The sequence below is a fragment of the Ostrinia nubilalis genome, chromosome 24, assembly GCF_963855985.1.
Source record: "Ostrinia nubilalis chromosome 24, ilOstNubi1.1, whole genome shotgun sequence".
NCBI classification, from domain to species: domain Eukaryota; kingdom Metazoa; phylum Arthropoda; class Insecta; order Lepidoptera; family Crambidae; genus Ostrinia; species Ostrinia nubilalis.
This window is the reverse complement of record NC_087111.1, coordinates 798,428-823,305: the sequence shown is the minus strand read 5'-3', so window position 1 is coordinate 823,305 and position 24,878 is coordinate 798,428. Positions and strand designations below refer to the sequence as shown.

General features: G+C 38.3%; 1 protein-coding gene across 1 annotated transcript in view; it reads right to left on the bottom strand.

The window, feature by feature from the left end:
• Positions 1 to 431: 431 nt before the first annotated feature.
• Positions 432 to 24,878, bottom strand: part of LOC135083727 (octopamine receptor Oamb) — a 166,689-nt gene continuing 142,242 nt past the window's right edge. Inside the window, exons 5-11 of the mRNA XM_063978450.1 lie at positions 4,631 to 4,867; positions 4,003 to 4,222; positions 3,523 to 3,676; positions 2,799 to 3,096; positions 2,079 to 2,296; positions 1,335 to 1,496; positions 432 to 927 (exon numbers count right to left, since the gene is read on the bottom strand). Coding sequence (XP_063834520.1) covers positions 924 to 927; positions 1,335 to 1,496; positions 2,079 to 2,296; positions 2,799 to 3,096; positions 3,523 to 3,676; positions 4,003 to 4,222; positions 4,631 to 4,867 — 1,293 coding nt within the window. The 3' untranslated portion in view covers positions 432 to 923. The remainder of the gene's footprint in view (positions 928 to 1,334; positions 1,497 to 2,078; positions 2,297 to 2,798; positions 3,097 to 3,522; positions 3,677 to 4,002; positions 4,223 to 4,630; positions 4,868 to 24,878) is intronic.

Genomic DNA, 24,878 nt, shown 5'->3' with positions numbered 1-24,878 from the left:
CACATAGAATAAATATGGGACTTAGGGTTCTACTGTTACTCATCAAAAAAGGTCAAGTCGTAAGATGACTTAAAAGAGTTTACTTGGAGTTCACTGATTCGGCTTAAAATCTAATTAGAAAATTTTGTAAGCGATTTCATCCAAAGTACATTTTATATTTCTAACATTTTCAATCATTTTAGTTCCTCCTTATACTAACAACATTTAGCTATCTAAATAATATACAATTTATGTAGGTACATAATTTGATTTTGACAGTCTTTTCAATAAATAATTCATTTTAAAATTTAACACTAAAAGTCTCATAGAATTTATAAGGTAAGCTGAACTTTAGTGTGGGTTTATTATTATTCATTACATGAAAAACTATGTTACCAAATAAGGGAAAATACATTCCGATTAATCATTAAATAAAATAATAAAAGTCCTTGATACAAAACAGTATTATGTTCTATGATCAATTTAATGTTATTGAAAAGCCTACGTTGACAAAAAACTATTTGAAACATAAATCTCAAGGAAATAAGTCTGTAAGTCTGTACCTAAGCTGTCGAACGAATGTATTCAAAATTGGTGTTTCTGGTTAATAATTTCATAGTAATATAATAGATGACGATGATAGATTAGTCACGTTATACATCAATCATTAATTTAAAAATTAATATTTATATACCATGACGTGTAGTTATTATATTTTTATATTGCTTTAACACTAATGTCTATGACATCCATAAAAAACTGTACGTACGTATTCACTTGAGTAATATAAAATAACGTTGTTCAAAAATGGTTACAAACATCACTAGTGAGGTGTAACGGTAACGCTACCGTTATAACGCTTCGCTTTTGCAAGCGAAGCCGTTTCGCTAGACGCATGCGACGGAAGTTTGGAATTGGGAGTTATGCCGTCGCATGGTTTGACGTCACCTGTGAACAAAAAAGTTACATGAAATTAATTCATGAATCAACGTTATGTAGTACCTACCAAATAACAACCTGAACCAATAACTTTATGAAAACTGAGGCCAGCAGAGTAGAATAGGACCACGCAGTTTTCCCGTGAACATCAGACCTCTCCATTCACTCTGGTCAGCGTGGGGAGTGTAGGCCAAATTCTCCATTTGCCTCTAGTAAATTATAGAGAGTCGTGCTCCTCCCTCCTTCCTACCAAAAGTTTCCACTGCTGGATAAAGATCTCCCCCGAGAATTTCCACAAGGACCGATCCTGTGCTGCCTGCACTGAAGGTCGCATGAACCACCTAGATTGCTTCGTGCGACCTTTACTAGGTTGTCGTCCTGCAGTGAAGATTAAAAGATCTGGTGATGTGACCCACCTGTCACTAGCACTGGTAGTGTGAGAGTGCGTGGTGTCGTGTTCATCCAGCGAGTGAGAGTGCGTCGGCTTGACGGCCCTCCGCGAGCCCTCGCCGTCACTCTCCCGCCGGCCGCCACCGCCACCGCAGAAGCACTTGCAGATAATGCGCTTGAATGCGAACCTGGAATCAATAGGAATGTTGTGTTAGGTATTGCTTTAGTTTTTCGCAACTTTTTATCATAAACCATCTGCCTCTTCATATAGAGGGTAGCAATAGCTAAAGTGTTTCCCACTGAAAACCAGTACATCATATTATGGTGGTCTTATTACAAATTATAAGCTGTCTTGTGTGGTTAGGTACAATATTTGCAACTTTTATTCGTTTCAATCAAAGGACGTTCACCACGCACGATAGCCGAACGGTGAAGGGGTCGGAGTGGCCGACTCGAGATCTGAGGAACGCGGGTTCGAATCCCACCGCCGCTCGACTATTGTGGTGAGCCCACTCGTAACACAAGCTTATTTAGCTTAACACGAGGGGCTAATGGGACTATTAGTAATTTGGGAAATACAAATTGCTAATATTCTTTTAAAAAAAACCACTGGACAAAGATCTCCCTCAAGGATTTCCACAACGAACGGTTCTGCATTGCTCACGTCCAGATGCTTTTGGCAGGCTTGATCAAACTGTCACGCCACCGAATCTATAGGATTTTCAACGTTTAGTTATTGGAAAAAGGATCTGAACAGAAGTTTACTTTACCTGAAGTCCTTCGAGAACAAAGCGTAGATGAGAGGGTTGATGGCAGAGTTGCAGTAGCCCAACCAGAAGAGCACAGAGAACACGATAGGCGTGACGCACTTCTCGCAGAAGGCGCGGACGACGTACACGCTGAAGAATGGCAGCCAGCAGAACACGAAGCCGCCCACAATGATGCCGAGGGTCTTGGCTGCTTTGGTCTCCATTCGGAAGCGTTTGACCTGAAAATTGATAAAGAATCGTGAGCTATGGGTCCAGTTATTTATTTGGATAGGTACCTAAGGTATTAGGATGCATAAATAGGGTAACAATTGTATTAGAGCTTCTGACATTCTTTTGTTACATTGTAAGCAGAGTAGTTAGAATGAATTTAGCTATGATAGCCAAACGGTGAATGGTATCAGACTGGCTGACTCGAGACCTGAAGAACGCTGGTTCGAACCCCACCGCCGCTCGATTTATTGTGGTGAACCAACTCATTAGTCGTAACACAAGTATTATTTAGCTTAGATCTACCAACAAGGATTAAAGTTTCAACCACACCGACGCGTGCAGATCACGATCGCCGACGCGATCAAAGGTGAATGACAGGTCGCGCGACCCATGATAGTTCACGCGACCTGTCATTTCCCTATAATCGCGTCGTGATCGCGCCAGCGATGGCGATCTGCATGATTGGTGTGGTTGAAGCATTAGGCTACGAAATGAAATAATATGACTAACCTGAGCTTTAATGTTCCTCTTCCCCATCCTTCTCGTAGTCCTTGGCTTATCATCATACTCATCGTACAGAGGTCCTGGAGCCAAATGCTGAGGAGGCGGTCTGACCCTCAGTCTGCTCTCAGTGAGCTCTCTACCGTCCCTCTCGTAGTGAACAGCGTATAAACTCGGGCTCGGAGACCGGCTGGGGGACCGCGAGTTCTCCAATCGGGAGTTCTCTAGAGCTGGACAAATCTGCTCAGATGAGGGATAGGATACAGAAATCTTGACTTTTTCGTGGGCTCGCCTTGCACTGGAATGCCTGGAAATAGAAAATTGATCGTGTTAATTATTTTGAAGGAAAATAATACGAGAAAATGGTGTTGGATTTTTTAAATTTCTGTAGGGAAGAGAAAACACGTGTGTATTGTATGTTAGGGAACATTGGTATTTCCTATGTTCTGATAGGTTCAGCCACACCCGTGTCTATTTAGAAAAGAAAACCGTTTACTAAATTTATTTAACCCGAAATCCTCTATGACCCATTACGAAAACCGTACGAGTAAAAGATTTGGCGTTTAGTGAACTGTAATTAGGTATTTAGGTACTGCACCAGTCTGCTAACAGGGAGAGATGGCGGGAGATCGTGTGGAGAGTTGTATCCGCCTCTACAATCTATGTCGACGCATTGACGTGACCACAACTGCCCTGCCAAGAGTATAACGGCCAAGAAGAACTATGTATTTACCTTCTAAGCCTTTCAGGGGAGGCACTCAGCGAAGTACTTGTAGAGTGATTGGATGCAGTTGACAGCGGTGAGCCGTGAGGCCGTGCAGATCCTCGGCCCCTGTGTATCCTGAGGGTCAGTCGGTTGTCATCGAAGCGGCTGCCCATGCCTTTACCTGAAATAGTTTGGTTTGATCAGTTACCAAAACCAAAAATAATAGGTTTTGTTGTATTTGAGTAAGAAGAAGATTTGGCTGACTGAGAGTAAAATAAATGTGCAAAGTTATTTCTTGTTCTGCGGAAAACGGAACGGCGAAGTTTGAAAAAGTTTTAAGAAGTGTTCAATCAGTAACCTTCGGAGTTGGAAGTAGGTAACAAACTATAATGGAGCATTTAGTAACACTTCCTTTGAACGTCTGACAGACTGATGAAAAGTAAGAATTTTCAAGATCTAGCAACTACATAAATGTAAAGTAAAGAAGAAAAGGGTCAGGATACTTACCAATGGATGTACCTTTCGTCGTCCGGAACCCCTGGTTGATGGCCTTAGTAGTCCTCACTGCTGCCTTGTATATCCTCCAGTAGAAGAAGAGCATGACGAACATGGGGATGTAGAAGGATCCAAGAGCGGAGTACACCACGTAACCGGCGTCGTTGGTCAGCTCGCATGTCCAGGGGCAAGGGGGGTTGGGGGCCCAGCCGTCTTTCTCGGCTTCTTCGGGCTGTGGGTAAAAAATAAATCTTTTGTTTATGACGAGATTCCAAAATTAAGAGAAACTGAGGGCTGATGTTATTACTGTCGCAATAATTTGAATTTCTCATGACGTAAACAAGCGGATCAAAATATTGAAAAGACTAGTCGTCAAAATTGAAAGGATTAAACGTTTCTTACTATCTTGAAAATTAGAAGAAACTAATCTGCAATTAATTACATTATGATCTTAATATTATTATGTAGCTTTCACAGAATATTAGATATAGTCTAACTATGATTGATATCTCCAGAGGGAGGTATCTGTTAATGGTTGTGAGGAAATAGTCAAGGATCAGTGGATGTATACGGGGAGTTCTATTTACTGATGTAAATGAGATAGAAAGATGACTATATCATATTTTTATGAAGGAATTACCTTTTTATCCTTCCATCCGACCAGCGGAGGGAAACAAATCACAAACGACAGCACCCACAGCCCAGCTATGAGCGCCTTAGCCCGCTTCCTGCTCATGATGCTAGGGTAGCTGACCGGCCTGGTCACGGCCACGTACCGATCCAAGGATATGGCGCACAGGTTCAGGATGGATGCTGTGCACATCCATACGTCCACCGCTAGCCATACCGAGCACCACACGTCGCCGAATATCCATATCTGGAACAATAATTTACGGTTTCAGACTTCAAGTCCGTACAAATAAATAAGACGTTTACATTCTAGTCTAATGCACATGGGGGGATGCAGTAAGCCTTCCCGTAGGTAGAGCGACTCCTTTGCTCAGGCCCTCCCTTGAGTAGCGGCAGAAGCCGTGAAACGAATCACTGCACCACGATGACAAACCGAAGTCCAACCAGTCCGCTCACAAAACCGTGCCTATGTGATTTAGGTTTGTTGTCGACACGATAAGAAGAAGATTATACTCTATAAAAGCACTTGGTCCTTTACCTATAGTATTTTACTTACTAGTCCATCAATCCCTAAGCGGTCGCATTGTGACCGCGTAACAATTGATTACGACCACGGGGTGGAAGACGTAGATTGGGCAGGCCTACTAGGTAGACCGACGATCTGGTAAAAGTCGTGGGAAGAACCTGGATGCGGGCAGCGCAGGACTGTTCTTTGTGGAAAACCTTGAGTGAGACCTTTGTCCAGCAGTAGTCGTCATTTGCTTGAAACGACGAACTATTGATTGAATCTATTGTGTCTCAATTCGCGGGGCTTAAAGTGCTAGTAAAACATTAAGTTCTATCAAAAATACACCCGTAAAACTAAAAACTATAAGTAACTTTGTTTTGTAAATATGAAAGTTTTATAAGCAGCCTTACGCATCTCATTAATAATTTGGTTTTCCACTAGGGTAATCACTGTACAACTTCTGGGTTGGTGTGATTGAAACAAACAAGGAAGAAATGATTGACAACCAAACATGCATCCTCGACAACGAACGGCAAATGCTGTCCTGATTCCCACTCGCGTGTACGTGTAGTGTCTCGTAAGTATACTCGTATGTTATGGACAGTCAATATCGACCGTAGGTAAAGGTACAACATTTTCGGGTAATTTTATGTTATTATCCCACATTGAACAGTGGAAATGCGATTGCCTGGAAACACCAGAACCAACAACAAAGTTACAAACGTGTATAACTATCTATCGCCTGTATTAACAAACATTACTATGAGGTCTCACAGTGCGCGTGGAAGCACAGTGTGACACACAACAAACCAATCACAGAGCTCTATTCAACGCTGTGCGTTCGATTTTCTGCTTCGCTTAAGCAAGCATCGTTTGTGAATACGGGCGTATGTAACTAAGTCTTTATACTTTGCTCCGAAGCGATTTCGAAATTGAAATTGTCAGTGTTACGAATGGTAATTTGAATTTCTGTTCAGCATTAAGAGTCGCATATCAAATTAAAATAAAATAACTTGAAAAAATCGAACTGCCTAAGATGGGAATCGAACTGTCTAAGGTGGGAATCGAACTGCCTAAAGTGGGTATCGAACTACCTAAGGTGGTAATCGAACTGTCTAAGGTGGGAATAGAACCCACGACCTTTCGCATGCCGGGTGACAGCTCTTCTATCTGAACTACTTTGACACTGGATGAGCCCGTCGTCAAGTGTAATACGCTGTTACGGCCAGCGTTTGTTTCATCAATGTTAGATACCACCCATAACGGTTTATCCAGTGTCTAAGTAGCTCAGATGAAAGAGCAGTCGCCCGGCAAGCGAAAGGTCATGGGTTCGATTCCCGCCTTTGGCCCTCATTTATTATCACCAGGATTGTTATAACTTCAGGTGTTATTTACTTGACAGAAATGTAGGGTTTTGACCAAATAAAGAATGTTTTTCTTGATAAAACAACTAGTTTTATTGGGAATTCACAATCGTTTTACAATTTGCACGCAAAGAGAAAAACACAGAGGCGCCACAGAGAGTAGCGGCCAGAAAAGGAACTACTTGGGATGCGTTCCATTTCTATCAAGAAAGATAGAGCACCTAACCGAAATACCTACCTATTAACTCCAAACGTCATTTCCTGTAGCAAACTTAACAATAACTTTCACGTGTTGTCGTTGCCTTCCTTAACTTCGCTTAATGAAACCCGATTAACTCCCTTAATCGACCGTTAACGTCCGAACTTAAATCCGACGTGACAGCGTCGCACGTATTATGATGATTTATCAACTAATTTTAATTGGCTAAAGCGTTAACTTGGAATCGGAGCGTTATTCGGACGATAAGTTAAAATTTATTGCTTCAATTACGATGCGCAGATAACCGAGGAGCTAAGGTTGCCATTCTAGAGGAAATTTTCTCCAGTTTGGTTGGGGTCATCTTCTAACGATTTTAAACTTTCGCGATCCATTTCGACTAAAATAGGAAGACACGGGTCTTAACGCGGCTTGACGTTTCGGCTTCTATGCCGCAGCCGTGGTCACAAGCAGACTGGCAGCTCGCGGCGTTATTATAAATGTCGCGTTAAGACCCGTGTCTTTCTATTTTAATCTTCTATGGAGTTTGCTGTAACGAATAACGACTGAGACTTCAATGACGATGAGATTTTACAAGCTGCAATAGGCTGATATAGCTCTATTGGATTTACAGTCTTTTTCTATTAAATGAATCCGATATTTGATGTAGCGAGCTTGCCCAAAAGTTGCCTAACTCTTAGGATATAATGTATACGTATCACAAAAAATATTATAGTAACGCGCTTGGTGCAGTGGCTATGTCGAGCATGACAATGGTGGTATCAGGAAGTACGACTTGTGGTGTGGTTCGATATGCGATGTATGGAAATTAAACGAAGCTTTTTTGTTTTAAGCGGTGACATCCCTAACTTTAACCAATGTACGCTAACCGTTCGATCTGCGTTAATGGTAGGCGCAACAGGACCCTTACCTTTGGTCATGGATTGTTATTAAAATAATAATATGAATTATTTATTTATTAATAAGGTTTTAGGGGAGACCTAAGTTCAGCAATGGACGTCCTGTGGCTGAAATGATGGTGATGAAGGTTTTGCTTCATTTAAAATTAGATGTTCGTTCGTTCGTTTTCAGCCAAATGACGTCCACTGCTGGACAAAGGCCTCCCCCAAGGTTTTCCACAATGAACGGTCCTGCGCTGCCCGCATCCAGGCTCTTCCCGCGACCTTCACCAGATTAGATGTGCCTAAGCATAAAATATGTGACGTGAGACGGGGAAGTGGGACGTCCACCCACAAGGTAGACCGACGACCTGATAAAGGTAGCAGGAAGGCACTGGATGCAGGCCGCTATCAACCATGCCATGTGAAGTCATTGGAGGAAGACTATGTTCAGCCAGAAATGATGATGATGATGAAGCATACTCGTAGGTTACTAGTTGCAAGTGATTTGGGAATACTTATGCCCGTTTTCACCATCAATACCTATTTTTTAAGTAACCCCTATGGTAACACATTAACAGGAATTTTGTTTTCATAGGGTTCACTTAAAAATTAGGGATTCATGGTGAAAATAGGCATTAGACATGTAAATTACATTTTAAGCTACTGTTTAACATGCCTTGTAACTTTTTCTTATAGACAGGTTTTGAGTAGGTACAAATAAAACTTTCTATAAGATACCTACCAAAATTCACGCGGGCGAAGTCGCCAGCTTAAGCTAGTCATTATCCATTTAGCATTTTTATACAGAACAAGGCAGGTATTTGACCGCAATCGCACCAGAGTTTAAGTGAGATGCAGTAGGATGGTACATGCCCGCCCTGTAAGATCCTATTCACTGTCGGCTTGAAAAGGCCCGGAGTATAGTGTTTAAACTGCACACTGAAACCAGAGTCGTGGCTTTCCTCACCGTGGGCCACAGCATAATATGCTGATTGGGGTCCCATTGGGATGGGCATCGCTGTTACGACAGTATACTCGTACCTTCTTTGTCCTTAGTGATGTTCATTGTAATAAATGTTTCTTTCTTTCGAACTGAAACTCGAAAGGTTCTCGCTGCAAACATTGTCCGACGACTTTACAATAGTAAAATATAATCACGTCGACAGATGCTGCGCAGATTAAATTTAATTAAGTTTAATTAATATCGCCAGACACCTGCCTTGGCTGGTGGTTCCTTGACGGCTGTGGTCGCCTCGTCAAAGAGTTTTAGATATGAGGATTCGTAGAGGTATAGGTACGTTAGTATGTAGATTTATTTAATTACCTATGTTTTTATAATTTCTACGTCAACTACTATGGCAGAATATTATTATGTAGAACTTATTCATTATAAGAACTATTACAGGCCTTAAAAAAGTAAGTATCGTGCCTAATATTCTGTACTATAGTTCTGTCCACAACAGGAGTCATTCCAGTACAGCTTAAAAAATTACTCGAGGTTATAAAGCTCATTGTTTCTCATTTTAATAACAATTTCAAGAATTTGACATAATATTATGGGTGATTGTGATGTTGTGATGTGAACTAACCAATCACGTTATATTTACAACGCTTATTAATTTGAAATACCAACGAATATTAAGCAGAATACAAATACTTTTGTGTCAAAATATTTAATTTTGTTCTATTGTAAATCCAATTAACGAGTAATGAAATTATTTTGGGATTTATTCAGGGAAAATAATATAGGTAATTAATTTTCATTTAAAAGTAAACTATACGGATATTCAATCGTTTTGTGTCAATGGTTATGTTCACAGTTATTTATAACCGGCTGTGCATGGGTTTCACTAACATGAGTAATTTTATTCGCTATTGTATTACTTTCCATTTATGTGGGACATCCAATAGGGAAGAGTCCAAACTCTACCGATCCTAAAGAATTGATTGACTTTCTGTAACAGACTCACGACCGTATATACAAACGATGCTTGCTTATGTAAAGCAGCAAATCGAACGCACAGCGTTGAATACAGCTCTGTGATTGGTTTGTGTGTCGCCCTGTGAGTTCACGCGCACTGTGAGATTTCATAGTACTGTTTGTGAATTAGTACGGGCGTTAAAACGGGTTCCTTGATAAACCAAAAGTCAATTCATCGATATTCATTTCAACGAAACTATTGATCTAATGCAACATTATTCGATGCCTTGTTAGTGATCATCATCATCATCATTTCAGCCACAGGACGTCCACTGCTGAAAAAAGCCTCCCACAAAAATTTCCATATCGGTTGGTAGCGGCCTGCATTCGGCGCCTTCCTGCTACCTTTAAGATGCCTTGATAGAACGAAGTTTTAATTATTGTAAATTAACCCGATGTAACGATCCACCAAAAAACAATCTTACCGATGCTCAATCACGTAAATCTATACTTTTAAATTGTATTAATTGGGTGTTTTATCCTCAAGGTGGACCAACGACATCATAAAGGAAGCAGGGAAGCGCTGGACGCAGGCCGCTACCAATCGATCAACATGGAAAGCATTGGGGAAGGTCTATGTTCAGCACTGGACGTCCTATGGCTGAAATGATGATGATGATGATGATGGGTGATTTATCCTCTCATTTTTTTTAAACTGTAATTGAAAGTTTGGATAGTTCCACACAGCGCTGTCTAGCCCCAAAGTAAACTTATTTTCAAAGTAACTTCATATCATAGGTAGATATCATTTGAAAGGGTCGTACCCATTACAGCGTTACTTATAAGGACCCATCTGAGTTAGGGTCCCGTTATCTGATCCGACGAGGCCGTATAATTACTTTGCTAACTCATGTAGCATTTGCATAAGAAGATTGCCAGGTGTGGGTCTAGTTATCTTTAGTATTTAGTAAGTAAACGAACAGGGAAACTAATATTTTATTCCAAACTAGCGGCCGCCCGCGACTTCGTACGCGTGGATTCCGTTTTACCCCCTTAGGGGTGGAGTTTCGTAAAATATTTTCTTAGCGGGTGCCTACACTGCCTACGTCATAACATCTACCTGCATGCCAAATTTGTTCTCAATTCCAATTTTCAAAAACCCGTATTCTGCACTTTTCATCCGTTCTGCAACTTATATTGTCAGCTCTGTCACTACATTTTTGGAATAAGTATGTTCATTACCAAAACAAAGTATCTACAGGTACTCGTGACAAAATAAACAGAATACGTGTTATTTCGGCGCTGTCTTTAATGTTCAAGGGTCTAGTCCTACACGTTAATTGTGACCCTTGAGTTACGGGCTCCCTAAACTACGACCCACAAGTATAGTCCACAGTGCATCAACCTACCATGAAATTCCAAGTTTGCTTTACTTTAAAACATATTACGAAAGCCGTACGGTTTAAAGTCCACTAAATTCGTCATTTGGTCAGAATGTACATTAAAATAACATCAGGGTACAGAATTTAGTTAAAAGAGCTGCTCGGCAAATAAGTCTTACAAGAGTTATGAAAGCTTCTGAGAAAATATGAGACATGTAGAATGTAGAGGCTCCTTAAGATCAAAATATTTGACGATTTGTAAGTACTAAGTATTTCTTAGTCTATCGTTCGTTCGTTTCAGCCAAAAGACGTCTACTGCTGGAATTATTAGTCTATACAAATATTAAAGAAATGATGACTTTGACTTTTTAGTAAAGCTAAATATCTATACGAACATCAGACCTTCCCAACCCGTCTGGCCAGCGTGGAAAATGCGAGCCAAACCCTTCATTGGCCTCTGGTAAATTGCAGAGGATCATTTGTGTTCCTGCAATGGAGACTCCACCCACTCGACAGTCCATCTTGTGGGTGCTACCTCACCTCTTGGAGGCAGCAAGAAGTTACGCAGACGCTACCAACCAGGCGATGTGGAAATCATTGGGGGCGGCCTATGTTCAGCAGTGGACGTGCTGTGGCTGAAATGATGATGATGATGAATGGAGACTAGGTACGAGTGAATAAGCATCTTCGTTTCATCATATACAATGTACTTTTCATAGATCTCTTTTAATGATAGGGTAGAAAGATAGCGCTGGTAGGGTAAAAAGATTATGAGACATGTAGAGGCTCCTTAAGAGCAAAATGATGATTTGTAAGAACAAATCAAATCAAATCAAATCAAATCAAATTAGTTTATTGCAATTGTAGGTACATATCATACATTGATGGATCTTAAAGGACATTGTCAGAAACCGCCTAAAAAACCGCCCAATAACATTAACCCATCATAATTATTTTCTATTTTTTTAAATACATTAAGCACCCTTTCATTCTAATGGACACTTAAGCATTGAAAAATTAAATAAATAAGTCTTTTAACGTTTATTCTATAATACTATTACAACTTCCGGACGTTTTGGTGCGTGGCATGGTCTAAAACCTATCAAGTTCCATTATTTTTGCCGATAAAATCTGTACGAGGCATTACCGTACTTTATTGCTGGGAGTTCATGTATAGTGATGTTCCTGCGGCCATCATAGACAATAAAATATCGATTTTGAAAATAAAATAAATCGATTAGAAGACTAGATTTGCGTTAAAAGCTAAAAAGATATTGACACTATTACAAGAAGCTATCTAAAGTGTCCAACTGGTCGAAGGTCGTAAATAAAATGAAAATAATTAGGACCATAAACTGATATTTATGGTATCATAACTGTAAAAGTGTCAGAATCCGATGTTGAATCCAATGCCAGTTGAAGTGAGAGAAACATATATCAACCTAGTATAGTTGCCAGTCTCTTATACTATGCCAATGAGGGTTTTCGCGATTGAAAAATCCGCGAGATGGCAATACGTATACGCGAGGTCCAAATGCTGCATGATTGGTGGATTTTGACATATCTGTCAATGTCATGTCAAAAATAACCAATCATGCAGCATTTGGACCTCACGTCTACGTATTGCCATCTCGCGGATTTTTCAATCGCGAAAACCCTCATTCATAGCGCATCAATGATATTATATAAAAACAAAAGCAGATAAAATATGTTATAAGCGCTCGCGCTGTGAATACTCAAATACGTCCCAATTGGGACGTCTTGTGTTTAGTCTTCGTGTGGCCTGCGTCGTGCGCAATCGCGCGCGTACCACACCGTAAGTTCCTGTGTTCTTACCAAAATAAATAAAAAATGCCATCGTGTGTGTTTCGAAAGTGTACCAATTATGACTCTAAAGTAAACAAAATACAAAGGATCTCTTACCACATGTGATTATGCAAAATTATTTAGTATTTATATTTTTAATTATTTATGCAAACAATCAAGACGCCATGCGCCTTGTTCAAGTTAAGAAAGAAAAAGCGATCTTGTTTTGACGTTAGAGCGATAAGGATGCGTGCGCTGCGGACATAGATTAGTTAGTGCAGAATCGTTAAAACTATAGCTATCTCTTTCATTTGCGTGCTATTTCGTATCTTTTGTTTCACTTATCAGTTACATTTGTCAATGTGTGCAATTTGAAATAGCTCGGCACTAGTCGGCACGGATTAAAATCGTAATTTCTATGAACATAACATATCTATAGTTCTATAATATCATTGTAGCGCATGTATAACAATATAAATAGACCAAAATAATGAACTTTTATAGATTGTGAAAGAGAAGATAAAGATTTTATTATTTTATTAAAATTGCCACGAGGTAGTTTTTCAGTAGAAACCAGGATTGGATAATCGCTACAGGCAAGTATCAGAACATTTTATAAATATTTTTAATCGATTATATCCTTGTGAATCGTTTTAATAAATTGTCATTTTACTTTTTCAATTAAAACTTTTTCAATCCCTAGTCTTGTCAAACTGTCATAATGTCAACAAATTATAAATGTCACGTCAGTTGACTCAATTTCAGTCTTCTGTGCGTTTATTGTATTTTTATTTCAATGAAATAGTGCTAAAGGGTTAGTACTAAAAGTGAAAGCCTTTTTTCAGAAAGAAAACCAATGTGGTGCCCTTATTATTCATACTGTTTGAAAGTTACAAGTCAGTGATACAGAGTTGCCGCCATTATAACTCCGTAGTGATACCATACCAAAGAAGAAGTTTTCCTAAACACTTGTGTTATTTTTATATGTGATCAAATAAAAAGGATTAATTCTACTGCTCAAATGGAATAACTTATCCCAAGAGACCGAATATAAAAAAAAACCTCTCCATAGAAATTATCACCATCACGAGAATGTGAATTTTTTTGAGAATTTGATATTTGTCCTGTAAGAAAAGTAGTTGTATTTCAGTAGTAGAATCAACCCTTCTTGTTTCATCAGCAAGTGTAACTATAAAAACGCCCTGTAGGTAGGTATTATTAAGCTGAAGAGTTTGTTTAGTGTCAAAGACTGTCACACAGTGTAACTTAAATTGGCATATTATGATAATGAACATAAAAACTTAAATAAATATTTATGTTAATATTTTTTCTATTTATTTATTATCCCAAAGCTTCACAGTGACAGCTGAAACAGCAATACTGTTGTAAAACTAAACTTAGAACAAACTGTTACAAATATTTTACAAATTAAAATAAAACCGCATGTTGCTTTACTTTCTCGTATAGGTAATAAATGTAATTAATGTCTAGATTATTAATGTTACTTTGTTACCCTCAATAGTGAGGAGATCTTATAAAATGGTAACCCTGATTTTCATTGTCATTCAAGTGCTCTTTCTTCGCATAGGCTTCTGTGATTTGGCCAAGGGCCACACACATTGCGATAACATTATGCGACATTGATTTGACAGCAGCGGAGTGAAGTCTTGCGACTATGCAAAATGATACCCTGTAATCGTAGCGCATATAGACATAGACGGGGCGGGGCACATAGCTCGTAGAGCTGATGGCCGCTGGGGCAGGAAAGTTCTTGAGTGGCGACCACGAGCCGAAAGACGTAGCGTGGGCAGGCCTCCCACTAGGTGGACCGACGATCTGGTCAAGGTCGCGGGAGGTGCCTGTATGCGAGCGGTGCAGGATCGGTCTTCGTGGAAATCCTTGGGGGAGGCCTTTGTCCAGCAGTGGACGTCTTTTCGGCTGAAACGAACGAACGAACGATACGTATTACCGCTATTTACCAGACATTACTATTTATTGCATACTCGCCGGATTACACGTAGGAGCACTCGCGTTACAGCTTCGGCCTTGCATTATTATAAGATCTTGTTCCGCCCTTTTTCGAACTTCCTCCGTGAGGATATCCCCGCCGAATTCTATGATGAACCTATCAAAAGTCATATTCTGCAATGTCAACCCACCACAAGGTGGACCGACGACCTGATAAAGGTAGCGGGAAGGCGCTGGATGCAGGCCGCTACCAACCGTGCGATGTGGAAGTCATTGGGGGAGGCCTATGTTCAGTAGTGGACGTCCTGTGGCTGAAATGATGATGATGATGATGAAATGAATGAAAATGACAAATCTTCGAACGTGTATAATACCGTGCCAAAGTAATCATATAATTTTGGCACCTTAATAACTATTGCCGTTTTTGTTGTAAAGATCATGCAGCGCTACTTGCGGATATTATTGGAAAGAAAACTATGTGGGCTCTAGATCTGAAGCCGCTTTAACGAACACGAAGTGCTCATACAATGCGGCGTATTTTCTTCCAGTCTTTAGTCAGGAATTTAGTCGAATTAAAACCCCGGTTGAACGTGATATAGCCGCACTAGAATACGATGCTTTTTTGCATAATCGCAAGACTTCGTTCCGGTGTCGACCGATTGTTATCATGATGTATGTGGCCCAGGGGTTACTGTAGCCGCTAAGGTTTGAAACTTCTTGCTTAAAATATTGTAGTCTTTGGCATAGACTACGACGGTAGTCATGGAGATAGGAGTTTGTTATCTCGTGTCAGATGTAAATGGTGAAAAGAAAACTCATGATTCGTGTTATTTTTATGCAATATGTAGGTTTTTTATAAAAGTGGAATCCCGAGTGATCTGCAAAACCCATTCTATTATTATATACGATTCGGCTTCGATATCTATAATACAATAGGAGTTTATTTCATGTGTCAGATGACAAGGGTGGAAACAACCTACGATTCATGTTGTTTATTTACGTGCAATATGTGGGCATATTAGAAAAGTGGAATGCCGAGTTGTATTTCTAAAACTTGTTATATTATTTTATACTATTTGGCTGCGACTCGGCGTGACGACAATACAAAACATTTTTCGCGAATCGGTGTTCATACATTCACACAATACATTAGACGCCATGTTGTCATAAACGACATATTATAAAATCGCTGTGATTTAATATTCTTAATCATTAATTTTATGGCAAGTGTCCATCAGGAATCATTGTTCTTACACACAGAATCATATTATTTCGCTTTCGGGTAGTAATATGTCAAAATTGTTGGTTCTTAGGCGAACAATGTATGGAGAACGAACATTGTCCTTTAAACGTAAAATTGTTCAGCTACAATTTGCCAAGCAGATGGCGTGCAATATACATATAAATGGTTACTTAATACTAATTAACTAATTTACTTAAAAACTGTTCATTTTATAATTTTACATGCAAACATTTAATTTTTATGATGACATTTTTAAATTGTCCAGGAGGAATTCGTTAATGGAGTAGTATGCCTTCTCAACCAGAAAGTGAAATAATGCATTTTTAAAGGAAATTAATTCTTCTTTATTTCTTATGTTGTCCGGTAACTTATTGAAAATACGTGGTGCCATACCCGTGACATTTTTCGTGAACAAAGCAGTCTTATGTGTTTTCGAGCATATTTTGTTTTTATGACGTTTACTATTTAATGTCTCAAATAACGACAAGTTCTTTTTAACGAAAAGACAGATTTCCTGTATATAAATACACGGCAGAGTCAGCAGTTTCAATGACCTAAAGTGTGGTAGACAACTATCGGTTGGTCGCAATTTGCACAGAGCTCGAACACATTTCTTTTGTGCTCTGAAGACTGTTTCTCTATCCGTGGAGTTACCCCAGAAGATGATTCCATAACGGATCGTTGATACGACATATGCGTGGTATGCTATTAAAACGGTGGGTTGATTAACGAGTCGGGCAAGTCTATATAAAGCATATGAATATTTGTTTAGCTTTTTGCACACTGTTTCTGTCTGAAATTTCCATGTCAAATTATTATCCACCCAAAGACCTAGGAACTTTGTTTTGTCGGTTTCTTCTATTTTTGTGTGTTTAAATTTAATGTCCAGATTTAGTTTATTTGTGTTTTGTTTAAATGTCATGATATGCGTCTTACTTAAATTTATTTTAATATTATTTGAAATAAGCCATTCAATTACATTGGAAAGTGTCATATTTATGTCAGATTTGTAGGATTCTAATTTATCTCCAGTAAATAATATTGTACTATCGTCAGCAAATAAGGTCATTGAGTAATCTGTAACTTTAGGCATGTCATTAATGTAAATCAAGAAAAGTAATGGTCCAAGGATACTTCCTTGGGGGACTCCATACTTTACCAGTTTTCTTTCAGAACAAAAACATTTTTCTATTTTTAATTTAGGACAAATTTTAGTGATACTGGTTATTTGGTGTCTGTTAGTTAAATAAGACGTCAAAAAATCCAGCATATTACCCAACTAATTATTAGTCTAAACAAATAAAGAAATTTTGACTTTGACTTTGACTTTGATAGTAAAATAACAATTTCTAGAGTTCCTTACATTCACGTATTTCCATGCTTAACAGCAAAATACGTATTTGACGATTTGTAAGTACTGTTTATTAGCCTATACAAATAAAGAAACCTTGAGTTTGACTTTCACTCTATACTCCATTACAGTATTGTGTGTGTAATGAGACCATCTAACTTCTCACTTGAATACTCGTATACCGTGTACACTTACCAGAATTATGTTAAGTTGTTAAGCAACAAAACTTTGTACGGATGGTGTGAGATCACCTTTCATCGAAGTATCAGCAAGTATGCAGTACGAGTAATTGATACGCCATCATTTGGCTTCCGAGGGCTTTTCGGATACTTTGCGAGTTGTGGGCTTTCCCACTCTGCCAAGAATTTGCGAGTGTGAACTGTGAAGTGTATTACTGAAGTTAGCGTAACAAGTGGGTGCTGGTAATTTTCAGACACGTCTTCTGTATAAAATGCTTAGTAGGGGAAACCAAGGTGAATTGTAACAGAGGAGAGTGCTTGCAAAATCGCTCATTTGGTAGTTCGAGACTTGAACTAAGAACGCCTAATGTTACTAGCTCGTTAGTAGTTAATAGGTTTAAAAAAATCGATTGTCACAACTCTCCTCTATTAAAACTCACCTCGGTCTCCCCTACTTACTTTCGTTCGTTCGTTTCAGCCAAATGACGTCCACTGCTGCACAAAGGCCTCCCCCAACTACTTACTATTACTTCGTTCGTTTCAGCCAAATGACGTCCACTGCTGGACAAAGGACTTACTATTACTTACTTTAATCAATTATCATTTATTACTTTTCGAACAGTTTTTGGTTACTTGAATCGGCGCATTGTAGTGCATTTTTTTTTCAAACAACTAACACTGAACACTTTGAAATCGCTTCCTTGCGCTAAATCAAATAAAATAAAAACAATTTATTTGTAAAGCCACTTACTGGTTTTCAATTGAACTTTATCCACATAAATTTTGTCAAACAGTCTACAGACAAACATTATGCACAATACCATTTCCTACACTTTCATTTTATGTAGTTTTTTAGTTATACAACAAAATCAAACCTCCGCATGCAAATAATTAACAAATCATGTTTTAAAATAATAGCTCTAATCACTGTAAAATCATCAACCCTGCGGAAGCGAGGCAATTAAGCTGACTCAACCCTGAAATGCTGAAGGGTTGCGAATGGGGGGTAGATGATAATTACAGGCGTTGATTTGAAGTAAGGATGTCTAGCGACAGTTCAACACCGGTTATAGAAGTTTGTGGATTTTTTAACCAACCTTAATGCGATTTTTGTATGTTCGTTACCACAAAATGTTTTTACGTAAATAAACATCATATTTTATACTTACTTTTATTTCTATGTATAATATTTTAACTTTATCTATTGGTAAAATCCAGTTTTATATTGATTCGATAAAATAATTATTCATTCATTAGTGATAACATTTATACATATAATTTGAATTTTCCATGTATTTGTATTTATTACTGTACTCTTATACAGCACAAAAAAACAACAACATATATTTTCTTTTTTGTTTTTCAGAATCCCGGATTGGTCGCTCCAGAAACATCGAGCGTAGTGAGTGTAATAATTTTGTCTTATTAGCCAATAACGCATTTTTTACGTTCTTTAGCGCACTTCGTTGGAATCGGTTTCAATATCGATTTTGTTAATTTCATTTAAGTTTGTTATACCTATAACGCTCTACATTCACGATTATTTTAACTAAACATCCAAAAAACTGACAGTGAATTTATTTCAATTTTTAACATTTCGCACACATAAATATCTAGCAACTATACATTGCATTAACTGTACGTGATAGAGATTTTCAATTATCTTTTTATAATGTTGTTCTTCAGGGATATTGAATGAATAAATGTTGTAATTCAACATCAAGATCCAAATGAGCGAAATAACCGTACATTTCAATACTCAGAGCGTCGAAAGTCGAATGGAGCTGAGTTATTGAATTTGCACCTTCCCGTACTTACTGAATTTATTAACAAGCTTTCCACACTCGGAAAATGTAGGGAATTTGATTGAAAAATTTTAAATGGTTTACAATTTGTGAAGGTTTTGAAAGGAAAATATACCTACTTACTGGATAAAAGTGATAAGTAGTTCATCTTAAATATAACTCAAAGGTTACTGACTGACATAGTGATCTATCAACGCACTGCCCAAACCACTGGACGGATCGGGCTGTTTGGCATGCAGGTAGATGTTATGACGTAGGCATCCGCTAAGAAAGGATTTTACGAAACTCCACCCGTAAGGGGGTAAAACGGGATCCACGCGTATGAAGTCGCGGGCGGTCGCTAGTAGATTATAAGTGGCAGATGTAAAGATATAACTTCCTGTATCCAAATCACCCCCATCTATTTTATACGATTTTGCTTAGTTTAGGAGAGGATAGGCTGAGCTGCACCACCTAACTTCAACCGTAACTTTATCGATAACCGGTGTTTTTTGTATGGAATTGGACGGATTTTATTGACGTTTGACGCAACCCAGCCTTAATTGATTCATGAGAGCGGCACGGGAGTTTGTTTTCGACTAGAAAAACGAGACTTCAAATTTCTTTCAGATTTGTATGCACTGTCACGTGCGTGTGCTCTGCCTCTGATGTAACCAAAAAAAAAAGTAAAGGGCAGCTTTATTTACCACGTCAAAACAATTTTATCGCAAGAACAGGCGGGAGTCGAACCCCGACACGTAAGTGTGTTGCGTGCGCTGGTAATTGTTGCGGCGACCGCGCGTGTGCCGCGCAACTTCGCGCCGGATTGCGTGTAATTCGATTCTGATTGATGCCACAGATTAAGAAAAACAGTGCTTTTGTTTTTTCTGCAAAGGCATAGAAGTTAGTCTTCTTTTGTTTATGCACAGATAAGAAAATCAGTTGATCTTTAGTTTAAGAACAGTGTGCTTACCATGAGTTTACGTTAAGTGTGCTCGCTAGCGATTAGGTAAAAAAATAGATTGAAATTAACTAACTTTCAAGAACTAAAATCTTTATAGAATTTTATAGCACACTCGCTAGCGAGCACACCTAATGTAAACTCATGGTAAGTAAACAGATGCAAAAGTCAGTCTTCTTTATCTACCAAAGCCTCTTTTATTTTATTTAATTACATCAATCTTTATCTTTTATTTATGACTCAGTTTATATCTATTCAAGTAAGTATCCACCTCGCCTCTGAATTCGTGGTAGGCATTCTACTATAAGTCTGGTCCGGGAGCACGTAGAATTTTGTCCAATGACCCCAAGCTACCCATCTAAAGGAAAGCTTACGTCTATTAGCATCTCATGTTACATGAATTTGAAATCTTATTAGATTTGACGTCTTATTTCCATGAGACAAATGATAAGATCTTACCGCTGTTACGTTTTAAATTGCTGTTCAATACTATGTTATTAATTCAGAACGTGTTTCCACGATTGTAATTTCGCTGTTTGACAACTAACATTAAAATTCAGCAATTGTAAATAAACTAAACCTATACCAGCAAATTTTAATAGTATTAAAAATACCAGTCAAATACAATTTCCAGCTGAAATTATAGTAACGCTGCTATTTTTACGCTATGCGATCAAAATCCCGCGTGTGGGCCGGTCACGCCATGCCATGTAAAGAGGCCTTTTGGTAGATTTGTATCGCCAAAATAAAAATACGTTCCCCATCTAATTCGAGCTAGGGGTTAATGGAATCGAAAATAAATATTCGTGGGCTGGTTTTGGTTATTCTAACGTAATCGACGAGGTTTAAGTGGCCGGAGTATCACAGATTTAGCGTAAAAGATAAATTAAAAATTATGCCTTCATTCCCCAGTCTTATGCTACACTGGTCAGATGGGTTGGGAAGGCCTGATATTCGTTCGTTCGTTTCAGCCGAAAGACACGACGTCCACTGCTGGACGAAGGCCTCCCCCAAGGATTTCCACAAAGACCGGTCCTGCGCCGCTTGCATCCAGGTACCTCCCGCGACCTTCACCAGATCGTCGGTCCACCTAGTGGGAGCCTGCCCACGCTACGTCTTCCAGCTCGTGGTCACCACTCAAGAACTTTCCTGCCCCAGCGGCCATCTGCTCTTCGAGCTATGTGCCCCGCCCACTGCCACTTGATTTTAGCGATTCTATTATTCACATATTTGTTTTTGGTAAATTAGTTCGTTTCAGCCAAATGACGTCCACTGCTGGACAAAGGCCTCCCCTAAAGATTTCCATAACTACCGGTCCTGCGCTGCCCGCATCCAGGCAATTAGTTCCTTGGTAAGTGACTGATGTGCTGATTGAGACTCAGGTGTAAACATGAGATAAACCTTCATTCAAATTAAAATTGGCTTGCTCTATCCCTGATCTTCGTCTTTTTGGCCTATAGAAATCCACTGCTGGATGTATGTATGACCTTAACCCCTAAGGAGAAACACAGAGCACTGTCCCCGCTTTTTATCTTCTACGAATGCTTCTACGTGTATCTAACAAATGAATATTACAAAAGCTTTTTATGATTTATAAGAAGAAGCAAGTTGAAAAGACCCTTAATGTCTTCCAATATCTGTTCCACTTTTATAAAACTGTTATAAAATATAATATCTTGCCTGCACCAAATAAAAAACCCAAGTAATATCATGAAGCAATTTGTTTTGCACGCCACACGACGGTATAAACTGAAGACGTCCGTTGGTACGGTCCAATTTTATTAGTAAACTTCCTTTCAGCATGATTTCGCTCAAAGAGAACAAACTTTTCCTATTAAACTAACATTTTAATCTTGAACTTTATTCACTTTAGCATTACGTAACAGTTGATCGGGTATTTAATATGGGAAAGTATTTCTTTAGGGTTTTCAATAGAGTGCGTTTTGTAAAAGGCTTACTGTACATCATTTAAAATGATATTTCAACAATAAACGAGTAGATAATTATTTATAACGTACATCTTTTTAAAATTTGTTTTTCTCTGGTCTATTGATGCCGAACTTTCAATTCTACTGTTTGATAGTTGACCTCAAAAATCAATTAGGATATTGATAGAGCTACTGATTGCATAGAAAGCGCTCAATAAGATATCGAAACTACTTATCTTCAATTCTATTACAGCTTACTATATGTATTACTATTTATTTACCAGCAATTGATTCTCCAGTAATTCAGCGACATGGACCACTTTGTTTAAGATTATAAAGGGATTAAATCAATTTGATTGATTCGAAAAGAGAGACTAGATTCCATGACTGGATCACGATCACGATGCTTACCTACTACTCAAAAGATTATTATCATTTTCTCTTGGATAAAGATAATTAAAGTAGGTACATAAGGTAATAATACATTATCTAATCAAACCCACCTACACATAATTAAGTTTAGTAATTAAACAAGCGGTAATGTTTCAGTAAATCCACCTTCAATTATATTCTACACCTCGAAGCTAAAATTAACTTACAAAACGTAACGTAATCTGCGTAATAGTCGTAATTTTATTACCAAGTTAGATAACCACTCCCAACTACGTATGGTAATAACAGCCCTACCCAACGCGATGTGAACCAACTTTTGATATTAGATTTTAGAATCAGATATTCTAAAAGGATATTTTATTAACGTAACTAGCGGCCGCCCGCGACTTCGTACGCGTGGATCCCGTTTTACCCCCTTAGAGGGGGAGTTTTGTAAAATCCTTTCTTAGCGGATGTCTACGTCATAACATCTACCGGCATGCCTTTCAGCCCGATCTGTCCAGTGATTTGGGCTGTGCGTTAATAGATCACTATGTCAGTCAGTCACCTTTGAGTTAGAAGATAGATTTACCTATTTGACTCTCTGAGACTCAAAATAATGCCAAATCTGATCAAGAGATAGTTTCTAATATCATCTTTTTCGAAACTTCACAAACATAGAGCTCTAATTTAAACGTTCATTGCAATCATGTAATTAATATTGTTAATTAGTGTACATTGAAGGTTCACTCAACCATGAAATGAAAGGCACCGCATCATTATAAATAATAATCTCAATATTGTTATAGTAATTGATAGAAACAATTTAATTAAACATTCATCACTGAACACTGACTATTATCAAAAATATTTTTGGGGCATTTAGAATTCCAAACATGACCACAAATTTTGCTTTCAGCCATTCCGTTCCAAACATTGTATTCAGGCAAGAATTTTTCCAATTTTGTTTCCGTACACAGACAGAATAAAAGAAAAATGAAATACGGCGAGAGATCGCAGCGCCGCTCTGGTGGAAAAGATATGAGTTACCGATCTACGTTTGTGAAAACAAAATTTCAGTTGTTATTTCAATGGTTTTCGATGTTCTGGTGCGAGTGAAATAACCCAAAGGGTTTAGCTTCCATAGGGAAAGACCAGCAGTACGATGAGCATGGTTTTGACACCATTATGAAGGCTGTAACATACATTTATTTATTTATTTATTTATTCAACAAAATATTAACGAATTCAAAAAGAAAAGTGATATTCGGGTGTTTCTCTGCTATTTGGAAAATCGTCCATACAAGACTGTCCTGAAGTAATTTTATTAATTGTTGAGAAATTTTGCTAATGAAATTCAGGGCAATAATAATTTAAATACATATCTAAAAAAGCCCACACATTTTCCCCTTAGTTTTTCAGTTATTGGCGATTTTCGCAAAACTGCGACAGGGGACTGTTGCAACCACCCAGGGGAATGTTTTATGGACAAAAACAATTAGTATTTTTCTTTAAGTAAACAAACTCTTTATTTTTCTTTGCCATTATAAAAATATGTAAGTTTTTGAAACAAAAAATATTATTATTAAAACAAATATTACTAATTATAATGACTTTTCTTAAGCCTAATAACAGTAGCATTAAACTTAACGAACAATTAAGTTTTAATACTTAAATTGTATGACACTAAAGTCAGTCTTTATAATAATCAAAAATGTAGTATCCTGCCTTTTAAAACAGAACCAAAAAAATACAAAAAGTAATAAACAAAAAACATTATTACTGTTAATTTTTGTTTTTTGACCCCATTTCTGGTGAATGTAATATTGAAACGCTATTCTTGTTATTTCGTGTTGGGTCAGATGATCTTAAAGGCGCCTGATGTTCTTCTGCGAAATCTTCTGAATCAGATGTAGGTATTTTCTCTTCCGAAATTATTTGTTTATTATCATCATCATCATTTCAGCCATAGGACGTCCACTGCTGAACATAGGCCTCCCTCAAAGACTTCCATGTTGATCGATTCGTAGCGGCCTGCGTCCAGCGCCTTCCTACTACCTTTATAATGTCGTCGGTCCACCTTGTGTACCGTAAAACGCAGCGTGGGACGTCCACGCGGCCTCCACTACAGAACCTTGCTGCCGATGGGCCATCAGTTCTGCGTACTATGTGCCTTCCTATTGCCACTTCAGCTTGCTAATCCGTCGGGCTATGTCACCGACTTTAGTTCGTTTACGGATCTCCTCATTTCTGATTCGATCTCGTAAAGAAACACAAATTATTTGTTATGTCTTCATGACTTTCTTTTTTGCTCGAAACTTAGCACAGTGCTCCCTCCAAACCTTTTTTACAGCCTTATGCTCACGACAACTCATATCTTTAACTGATTTTAA